The 11,612-nt window shown below is 40.4% G+C and overlaps 1 protein-coding gene across 2 annotated transcripts; it reads left to right on the top strand.

Annotated features, from left to right (window-relative positions):
* The first annotated feature begins 1,190 nt into the window (after positions 1-1,190).
* Positions 1,191-8,262, top strand: LOC139547032 (fas apoptotic inhibitory molecule 1-like). Of its 2 annotated transcripts, none has more exons than XM_071356080.1 (5): positions 1,191-1,445; positions 1,756-1,905; positions 2,281-2,509; positions 6,494-6,543; positions 7,681-8,262. In XM_071356080.1, the coding sequence occupies exons 2-5, from the start codon at positions 1,792-1,794 to the stop codon at positions 7,828-7,830; spliced, it is 543 nt and encodes a 180-aa protein (XP_071212181.1). In that variant the 5' UTR covers positions 1,191-1,445; positions 1,756-1,791; the 3' UTR covers positions 7,831-8,262. The 2 variants fall into 2 exon arrangements, with proteins under 2 accessions (XP_071212181.1, XP_071212182.1); XM_071356081.1 differs by having other exon boundaries at positions 1,291-1,435.
* Positions 8,263-11,612: the final 3,350 nt, after the last annotated feature.

Here is an 11,612-nt window from a genome sequence, read left to right as displayed (position 1 = left end):
CCTATCTTAAGCATCTCCAATCCAAAATAAAATCTAGAATCGGCTTCCTATTTCGCAAACAAAGCCTCCTTCACTCATGCTGCCAAACATACCCTTGTAAAACTGACTATCCTACCGATCCTTAACTTCGGCGATGTCATTTACAAAATAGCCTCATACAGTCTATCACAGTGCCATCCGTTTTGTCACCAACGCCCCATATACTACCCACCACTGCGATCTGTATACTCTCATTGGCTGGTCCTCGCTACATATGCATCGCCAAACCCACTGGCTCCAGGTCATCTATAACTATTTGCTAGGTAAAGCTCCGCCTTATCTCAGCTCACTGGTCACCATAGCAACACCCACCCGTAGCACTCGCTCCAGCAGGTATAATTCACTGGTCATCCCCAAAGCCAACACCTACTTTGGCCGCCTTTCCTTACAGTTCTCTGCTGCCAATGACTGGAATGAATTGCAAAAATTACTGAAGTTGGACACATATCTCCCTCACTAACTTTAAGCATCAGCTGTCAGAGCAGCTTACCAATCGCTGCAGCTGTACACAGCCCATCTGTAAATAGCCCATCCAACCAACTACCTACCTCATCCCATATGTTTTTCTGCTCTTTTGCACACCAGTATTTCTACTTGCACTTCCTCATCTGCACATCTATCACTCCAGTGTTAATTTCTAAATTGTAATTACGTCGCCACTATGGCCTATTTACTGCCTTACTTCATTTGCACACACTGTATACAGATTTTTCTATTGCGTTATTCACTGTAAGTTAGTTTATCCCATGTGTAACTCTGTGTTGTTTTTGTCGCACTGCTTTGCTTTATCTTGGCCAAGTCGCAGTTGTAAATGAGAACTTGTTCTCAACTGGCCTACCTGGTTAAATAAAGGTGAAATAAAAATAAAAACATTGTTGGTTTGGGGCTCGTAAGTAAGCATTTCACTGTAAGGTGACCTGTTGTATTCGGCGCATTTGACTAATACAATTTGATTTGAAATGTATTAACTAGGTTGAAGGCCGACTGGTCAAGCTCTGTTTTTATCATGACTTCGAAATACTGAGTTTCTACTTATCATTAAACATATTCTGACTTACATGTACACAGTAGGAAATAGGTCATTTTATGCAGTCAGTAGCCTACATATGATTCCATTTTAAATTTGGCTCCCCATTGCGGGCTGACTTCCTGGCTATTTTGACGCATCTGGCAGTTCCTTCTCTTCCTAGCCTGTCACGTGGCATGGTTTCCATAGTAACGTATCAGTTTTGGTTGTTTTGATGCGTTGCTGGACTTGAAGCAAACTGTGGATGTGCTAGCAACAAACAAGCACGTTACGTGTAGATATAGCTAGCGAACTAGCTAAACTATTGTTATATTTTTACAGTAGCAAGCTTTCTAGCTGGTTAACCGTTCCCGAAACGTAGCTAGCAAGGTACTGAAAGGTAAGCCCAACGTTAGCTAGCTAGCTAGCTTTGGCTATCAGTGTCATGATTAAGTTAGCTACGTTAGCTAACTAGCTAGCAAACAGGCTCCTTAATAACTAATATGTAACTAACAGTAACGTTAATCTAACTAAGGTTAGCTAGCTAAATTATATAATATGCTAAATTATCTCCAGGCTAACGTCACTGTGGTTACTCAAATTAACTAGCGAACGTAGCTAGGTCCTTCTAATAGATTTATTTCGGTGTGGCACCATGCTATGTCGTGACCCCTTTGAAAAGTTTAGTTAATCTTGTTTCAATGTTCTAGAGTTGGTGGCCAAAGCGGGCCAGTGAGGAGGTCAGAATGTCGGGCGACCTGGTAGGAGTGTGGGAAGTGGCCCTGAGCGATGGAGTCCATCGGATTGAGTTTGAACATGGCACAACCACTGGGAAAAGGGTAATCTACATAGATGGAAAGGTAAAACTTGATAAATAATGGTAATAATGTTACACTTAACCCTATTTATTAGACAAGCAGACAAAACGTCAAGCATCAACAAACTCGGAGAATCTTTCCCACTCACTCAACTCACTCCCTCTCTCTGTTTGAGATTGAGTGGTAGCTTCTCTTGATCTCCCTCAATGGCAGTCGCATTCAGAGTACCATTTGACATGTCAGCCTTTGCCATGTTGTGTGTGTGTGTGTATGTATATTCGCTTACAATTACTACTCGGGTACTGTCAAAAAAGTAAATGTAGGCATTTTGAATGTAGGTCCAATATTATAACAGTATGACAATAACATAGAATCACACTGAATTATTGGACCTCTTGCATTTGTCCCTTTGCCCAGGAAATTGTAAGAAGAGACTGGATGTTCAAGCTGGTGGGAAAGGAGACCTTCAACGTGGGAAGTGCGGCCACCAAAGCGACCATTAACATTGATGCAGTGAGCGGCTTTGCTTACGAATACACCCTGGAGATCAATGGAAAGAGCCTGAAAACGTACATGGAGAACCGCTCCAAAGTCACCAACACTTGGCTGCTCAACCTGGACGGCATCGACTGCAGGGTCGTCCTGGGTAAGATATTTCCTCTCCCCAGCTTTTAATGCAAACATACAGTATGTCAACTACTATAAGGGAAAACTGGTATTGATGGTGGCCTCCATTAACACATTGTCTGCCTGACTTTTTGAGCCATTGAGATTTATTTACAAAGTGCCAAAGATTGCTGTGACAATGTTTGTATTTTGTGGATGTTTGCAAAGCACCTCCCATAAAATATAAATTACATCAAATTACTCAAGTCTGAATGCTGATAGGCTATGTCAGCCACTCCGGAACTTCAAAGTGAAATAGATGGGTTCAAAATAAACTTCACTGTTTTTAAAATGTCCCAAGGTAACGTTAGGTCTGACTTGTCGTAACACAATGAAGGCAATGGTGCTAAACCAAATTTGTCACAGACCCATGTGTTAGGTTATTGGTTGTTGCATTTGTTAGTTTGAGGATATGGAACTAGCTAGGCTATAGTACCTTTGATGGTTCACTATTGAACAGAGTGGGCATGACTGTAAAAACATTCACTCCTAGTGTGGTTAGTATAGTGTTAGCCTATTTCTTTATGCTACAGCCCTTAAAACTCGTGCCCCTCAACAATCAAAACAAAGACCACCTGAATTGACTGGACTATTTAGAATAGCAACACTTATCTTCCACTGGTGCTATGTCATGGATGAGGCTGTTATTTTTATAGCCTCTAAACTCCACACCACCATCCTAGGGCTTATGGAAAACAGTAGGCCTTGTAACTGTTCCAGACTGGGAAAGACAGGTAGCCCAGAGGTTAAGGAGGTGGGCCAGTAACCAGAGGGTTGCCAGTTCCAATCCTAGGTCTGAGGGGGAAACCGAGAGCTGGATGAGAGCTGGCAAATGGAGATGCCATCACCTGCTGTTGTGCCCTTGAGCAAGGCACCTCTCACCTAAAACTGCGCTTCCGAGTGGCACAGCGGTCTAAGGCACTGCATCTCAGTGCTAGAGGTGTCAAAAAACAGACTCTGGTTCGATCCCGGGCTGTATCACAACTGGCTGTGATCGGGTGTCCCATAGGGCGGCGCACAAATGGCCCAGCGTCGTCCGGGTTTGGGGAGGGTTTGGCACTTTGCCACCTGTCCTCTACACCACTGCTCAGATAAGTTCAGATATCATGTGATACTGTCCCATTTTCTAAGAATTGGCTCAGATGGGTTGGCCGGTCTAGCGGTAATACCGCAGCGTCTACAGTGTCAGCATAGGTTCCCCACTGTTATACTCTCACTATCTGTTTTAATAAAGTCTGAAAATACCTTAAAAAAATACATATATTTTACCATTGCGTGTAATAATGTAAAAAAACTGAAGACACCACGTAATTTTTGGACACATTTTATTGACACGGTAGCGCCACGGATACGGCAGCTTCATGCTCATTAGCAAAATAGTGTAGAAGCAATTGCCTGACTGTAAACCATTTTAGGTGGCTAGCTAATCATCTTGGCTAACTGTGGGGGGAAACAATTCACTTATTTACCATTAATTAACCACTGCAAATGCATTTGCTAACAAACACGACGCTGTCTCCAAAGTCAAGGTTTCTCCAGCAATATTTACTTGACGTTCTTTGACGTCTCCACTTTACAAGCTCAGGATCCACTTGTGTTGGTAGGCAGTTAATTGTATGTGTTCCTTGATTGTATTTGGCAACCCTGTCCCTGTATTCATAGAGAGAAGCAACTGGTTGGCGTGAAAATGGGCGCAGTCGGCTCGTTGACGCAGCTGATTTGTAGAGGCCCCCCATCTTGGCGGTGTGATCATTTTTATAATTTTTAGGCCAATTTCCTGCAATTCTACATGGAGCGGATTTTAAAAAATTCAGTTTCAGAAGCAAATTTTCTACAATTCTACACATTTTGACAGGCAGCTGAGAGAAAATTTTGTAATTTTAAAGCTACTTTCCTGCAATTCTATGCATTTTGCCATGGATAATTCTGTATTATTTTGCTCAAACAAAATAAATACTGCTCAATTTTATTTTAGAATATTATTTTGGGAATTTTCTATTCTCCCTGACTGTCTAGCTTTTATTTTGGTGATTGTTAGTTCTCAAAGACTATATTGTAAAAAAATATATATACAGTTGAAGTCGGAAGTTTACATACACTTAGGTTGGAGTCATTAAAACTCGTTTTTCAACCACTCCACACATTTCTTGTTAACAAACTAAAGTTTGTCAAGTCAGTTAGGACATCTACTTTGTGCATGACACAAGTAATTTTTCCAACAATTGTTTACAGATTATTTCACTGTATCACAATTCCAGTGGGTCAGAAGTTTACATACACTAAGTTGACTGTGCCTTTAAACAGCTTGGAAAATTCCAGAAAATGATGTCATGGCTTTAGAAGCTTCTGATAGGCTAATTGACATAATTTGAGTCAATTGGAGGTGTACTTGTGGATGTATTTCAAGGCCTACCTTCAAACTCAGTGCCTCTTTGCTTGACATCATGGGAAAATCTAAATAAATCAGCCAAGACCTCAGATAATAAATTGTAGACCTCCACAAGTCTGGTTCATCCTTGGGAGCAATTTCCAAATGCCTGAAGGTACCACGTTCATCTGTACAAACAATAGTAAGCAATTATAAACACCATGGGACCACGCAGCCGTCATACCGCTCAGGAAGGAGACGCGCTCTGTCTCCTAGAGATGAACGTACTTTGGTGCGAAAAGTGCAAATCAATCCCAGAACAACAGCAAAGGACCTTGTGAAGATGCTGGAGGAAACAGGTTCAAAACTATCTATATCCCCAGTAAAACGAGTCCTATAGGGACATAACCTGAAAGGCTGCTCAGCAAGGAAGAAGCAACTGCTCCAAAACCGCCACAAAAAAGCCAGACTACAGTTTGCAACGGCACATGGGGACAAAGATCATACTATTTGGAGAAATGTCCTCTGGTCTGATGAAACAAAAATAGAACTGTTTGGCCATAATGACCATTGTTATGTTTGGAGGAAAAAGGGGGAGGCTTGCAAGCCGAAGGACACCATCCCAACCGTAAAGCACGGGGGTGGCAGCATCATGGTGTGGGGGTGCTTTGCTGCAGGAGGGAAGCTTGTGGAAGGCTACCTGAAACATTTTACCCAAGTTAAACAATTTAAAGGCAATGCTACCAAATACTAATTGAGTGTATGTAAACTTCTGACCCCCTGGGAATGCGATGAAAGAAATAAAAGCTGAAATAAATAATTCTCTCTACTATTATTCTGACATTTCACATTATTAAAATAAAGTGGTGATCCTAACTGATTTAAGACAGGGAATTTTTACTCGGATTAAATGTCAAGAATTATGAAAAACTGAGTTTAAATGTATTTGGCTGAGGTGTATGTAAACATCCGACTTCAACTGTAGGTCATTATCTTTTCTACATAATTTATATCTGGTTTTAGTTGTTTCAGTTTACACTGAATGGGTCCCCCCCACTGTTTGGATTTAGGTGACCCGAAAAAAACACTTAGGTGGACCACACAAGCATTTCAATGGCATAAAAATCCCTGAGTCCATCACCCTTGCTCTCAGAAACAATTGAAGTGTTATGCACACTACCCTTAAATGTCACATCTACTTTAAATTAACAGTTTAATTGAATGTGCTCTCTAAATAATTACATGAATAATAACACTGAAGGAAAACACATGAGTTAGGCCTACTACCATAACCAACAATGCCATCTCGATAAATGATAGCAGGAGAGCATTTGAAAGAGACTGGAGAAATCCAGGTTAATTTTCAGTTCCATTGGTAATTTTGACTCACGCTCCTTTGAAATCAGTCAAAAGCTTATCTGAACATAGCCTAAAGAAAATGCTTTACTTTGGCAGAAGCCAAGTCACAGCTAACTTAAAGGCATGTTCTCATGGTGATCTTCAATCAGGAGTACAATATGCGCTGCTTACATTTTCTGTGTATCCTGAAGTATTTTATTGATGTTTGCCTAATATGTGTTATTTCTCTTTCCACAGAGAAAGACACTATGGATATTTGGTGTAATGGACAAAAAATGGAGACAGCGGTAAGCATTTTCCCTCCAATCATGCTGAGAATCACTTAGCACAAAGATGAATAGTAACAACGCGGATGCCCCGTCTACCGGACAATCTGTTTATTTCCTGTGTTTGAGGGGTGCAAAATCGACAGCTGACGATTCGCAACAAAACGTTTGATTGTCCGGTGGTCACGCTTCAATAGTTTAGCTATTTAAAGAGTGCTTCATCCGTCTGAAAGGCATTTTAAAATGTTTGACTTTTCAGTGTCAATTAAATCAATTTTTTAAGTTAGTTCAGTATTTCCCCATTAACGTTACAACCGCAGACATTTTTGTAATGACCTGTCAAGCACACTCCGGTAATGGCTGGAAAGGGCTCAATGGAATGCGTTGTTTTTCCGTTGCATCGATAACAATGTTTAAGCTTTGTTGTAGATTTAACTCATCGTCTCAACACTTACATCACAAGAAAGAGAAGAAAGTTACCTTTTTTGATGGGTGTAAATTTTTTGGGAATTGAAGAACGTAATAATTTAATATAGTTGAAATGTTTACAAATTAATGTGCTGTTATGAAAGCAACTTCTGAAAATGAACACTTGGATTATAGTGATATTATGGCTGTAATCTAGAGCCAAGTGTGTTGATTTTTAATCCAAGGGGATCTTGCTATTGACACACTTGTTGAATTATGTAACAGAATGTGACAACAATGGTAATTAATGAGTCAGTCTAGACAGCACTGGTATATGCAGGTACTGTAGGCCTAGACAAAGTACGTTTTTGGTGGTTGCAGCCCTGTTCCACACCTTTATGTTAATGTATTAAATACACCCAGTGTATTAATGCAAATGAGGCACATATCATTTTGATTATTTTAACACAAAATATTTTTTTCAATTCCTGATACCATTAGAAAAATGTATGAGAGGATTCTAGGAAAAAAATGGAGGTTGCATGATTAACATTATTTGATTTTATAAACAAGACGCAATAAAAACAGGTAAATGCACCACTCCTAACCTCCTAGCCCACTTAAAATCAAATTGGCCCTCTATATCCCTCCATACACTCTTAATTTATGTATAATATTTACATTACATTAAACTTTACTGAAATCTATTGATCATAAATGACAATCTGTTCATCTCTATCTCGTTCACAGGGGGAGTTTGTGGAAGACGGTACTGAGACACACTTCACTCTAAGCGCCCATGACTGTTGCATTAAGGCCGTGAGCAGTGGAAAGAGGCGAGATGGCATTATCCACACTTTGCTTGTGGACGGCACAGAGATAGCTGAAACCACAGAGTGATTGTCTGTATAGGTGTTTTGAGCACTTTGTTGGAGTGAAGAAAGCCTTTTTCAAATCAGGGACAAAATAATAGACTGAACATTGGTGCTGTGTGATATTTCACTGTCAAGCTGGAGTCCATGAGGTACCTCTGCACAATGTCCATGATCTTAGATGGTTAACCACCAAAGATCATGAGCATCGTGCAGAGGTACCTCTTGGGCTCCAGTTCTGTAGACATAATTTTATCTGGTAAACTGACATTATCACCAGTGGGTGAAAGGCAGGTTGCACAGTTGTGTCAAGAGGAGTAGTTATGTCAATAAAAATGTTTTTCCTAAATGGGAAAACATTTCTTAATTTTTAAGTTGATATTCCAGTCACATTCCAGAAAGTGCACTGTGTATGAGGAATCATCCTTGTACTTGTAATTTACAAAACACACATTCTGCTTTCCAAAATGGCACCCTATTCCCATTGACCAGAGGGAGCCATATGGGCCCTGGTCAAAAGTAGTGCACTATATAAGGAATAAGGTGCCATTTGGAGAACCTGTCCATGGGCCATGCAGCTCACTTATAATGCATTAATGTGCCAGGATTATTTGCTTTTGTGTGTAGGCTGCAACATTCTAAAACAAATGAATTGTAATAACTGGAGTATTTATAAACAGATCTGTCCCGTGCATAGTTGGTAACATCAATGGTATGTTTATGTTAATGATTATTTGATGTCAGCCCTTACAATTAATGAATACATTGAGTTTAGTCAAGTTTGGTAGGGGATAAGTGTATGTAAATACAGTATATGAACTTGTTGGCCCAAATTCTAACAGTTGCAGATAAAGGAAAACCACACTGGGGGTTCACTCAGAATGTTGATGCTGTATTGGAGGTGTAAAGTGTTAAGAATGATTAATAGCAGTTAACCCAGAACTATAGTCTCGCATAATTGGTCAGATACTTGATTATGTTCTGGGTGTTTAGAGAAACCGTAACGAAGAGCTCCACAATCTTTCTTTGCAAGTTACGGGCAAGTCTGGGCAAAATGTCCACTCCCCTTCGGGGAAAAAAAGTGCTAACATCTGCGAAATTGTGATTTGTCCAAAGCACCAGAACTAATGCTGCTCGTTATCTCATGCATCCCGTTGTATTTTGACAGATCTACGCTACCATTTATATTTATGTAGTCTGTCCAGGAGAGATTAAAAACTGACACTTGCCATTGGATATTGACGTGAAAATATACCTGTCCTAAGTATAACGTAAACCTGTCCATGCACCAGTTTTCCTATATCTGTGATTGATTGATTTGGGGTCAATTCAATGGAACGGGACTTCTTTTGCTAGATTCTAGCCAGTGTCTGACATGAACGGAATAAACTGTGCTGTTACCCTCAGATTCTATTTATTTTATATCAAAAGAGGACTATATGTATTCAGGCATAGTTACTGTATTGTTTGTATTATGTACACTGCATGACCAAAAGTATGTGGACAGACACCTGCTTGTCGAACATCTCATTCCAGAATCATGGGCATTAAGTTGGTCACCACTTTGCTGCTATAACAGCCTCCTCTCTTCTGGGAAGGCTTTCCACTAGATGTTGAAACATTGCTGTGGGGACATTGCTGTGGCTTCCATTCAGCCACAAGAGCGTTAGTGAGGTCGGGCACTGATTAGGCCTGGCTCGCAGTCTGCGTTCCAATTCATCCCAAAGGTGTTCGATGGGGTTGAGGTCAAGGCACTGTGCAGCCTAGTCAAGTGCTTCCACACCGATCTCGACAAACCATTTCTGTATGGACCTCACTTTGTGCACGGAGGCATGGTGATCTTAGGCTTCTGTGTGGATGCTTGGCTATGGAAATACATTTCATGAAGCTCCCGACGAACAGTTCTTGTGCTGATGTTGCTTCCAGTGGCAGTTTAGAACTCGGTAGTGAGTGTTGCAACCGAGGACAGAAGATTTTTACGCGCTACACACTTTAGCACTCAGAGGTCCCGTTCTATGAGCTTGTGTGGCCTACTACTTTTCGGCTGAGCCGTTGTCGCTCCTAGACTTTCCACGTCACAATAACATCACTTACAGTTGACCGGGGCAGCTCTAGCAGGGCAGAAATTTGACAAACTGACTTGTTGGAAAGGTGCCATCCTATGACGGTGCCACGTTGAAAGTCACTGAGCTCTTCAGTAAGGCCATTCTACTGTCAGTGTTTGTCTATGGAGATTGCATGGCGGTGTGCTCGATTTTATACACCTGCCAGCAACGGGTGTGGCTGAAATAGCCGAATCCACTCATTTGAAAGGGTGTCCACATACTTTTGTATATATAGTGTATATTTTGTTTTGTGTGTCAGGTGTTTCAACATTTTTGTAATGTGTATATTTTGTTGAACTTGTCAGACATTACTTATTTTATTAAATCCATGTAATTTCACTCAAAGTTGACCCTTATTGTCTTTGTCTAGACTGTTAAAACCCATTTCAGAATCAGTGTGACCTCGCCAACCTGTGTCACATATGCTGTAGTCAACTGTGGTGGAACATGTAGCCAAGGCCTAGTTACCTAGATTAGACACTGCAGAAAATGGATAGGTTTCTTGAAATGGTACATTACTACGTTATTTGTGAAGTGAAAGCTAAGAGATATATTTTTTATGAGAAGCCATTCTCTGGCGTCTGCTGGATGCCTCAAGTAAAGAGGTGTAAGGTTAGGAACCTAGGTAAAATGTGTTTTATATTGGATATTTGGTCGATATTCGGTATTCTCTCATCAATAGCTATTGAACCAAGCCATTACTATGAAAATTATATATTCTGAATCAGGTAGGATGGAGAAAGTCACCTCTTTTTTTTTTTTTAAATGTCTTTTTGTATTTATGACCCATATTTCAATCTTCAAAAGCTCTTAAAACCTGTTACGGCTAGACGTTCCGCTCGACAACATCCGGTGAAATTGTAGAGCGCGAAATTCAAATTAAATTATTAGAAATATTTAACTTTCATAAAATCACAAGTGCAATACACCAAAACGAAGATTAACTTCTTGTTAATCCAGCCACCGTGTCAGATTTCAAAAGGCTTTACGGTGAAAGCGAACCATGCGATTATCTGAGGACAGCACCCCATCATACTAACACAAGAAAATCATATTTCAACCAAGCAGGTGCGACAAGAAAGTCAGAAATAACGATATAATTCATGCCTTACCTTTGAAGATCTTCTTCTGTTGGCACTCCAATATGTCCCAGAAACATCACAAATGGTAATTTTGTTGGATAAATTCCTTCTTTATATCCCCAAAATTTATTTGGCGCGTTTGATTCAGAAATACACCGGTTCCAACTCGCCCACAAATGATCTAATAAATTACCTGTAAACTTGGTCCAAACATTTCAAACAACTTTCTTAATCCAACTTTAGGTATCCTAAAACGTAAATAATCGCTAAAATTTAAGGCGGAATATACTGTGTTGAATAGCGGATAAAATCAAAGAGGAGCGAGCTCCAGGTCGCGCGCTCCAGGTCGCGCGCACCAAACAAAAGAGTCCACTTGGCCTGACACTTAGAAAGTACAGCCGTACTTCTTCATTTCTCAAAGGAAAAACATCAACCAATTTCTAAAGACTGTTGACATCTAGTGGAAGCCACAGGAACTGCAACCAGGTGCCTCAAGTCTAGTTTCCCATAGAAAACCAATAGAAAACACAGTGACCTCAATTTTTTTTTCTCCCCTGGATGGTTTGTCCTCGGGGTTTTGCCTGCCAAATAAGTTACGTTATACTCACAGACATTATTTTAAC

The sequence above is a fragment of the Salvelinus alpinus genome, chromosome 20 (assembly GCF_045679555.1).
Source record: "Salvelinus alpinus chromosome 20, SLU_Salpinus.1, whole genome shotgun sequence".
NCBI lineage: Eukaryota > Metazoa > Chordata > Actinopteri > Salmoniformes > Salmonidae > Salvelinus > Salvelinus alpinus.
Note: the sequence above shows the minus strand (reverse complement) of the source record. Positions and strands in the feature narration are given on the sequence as shown.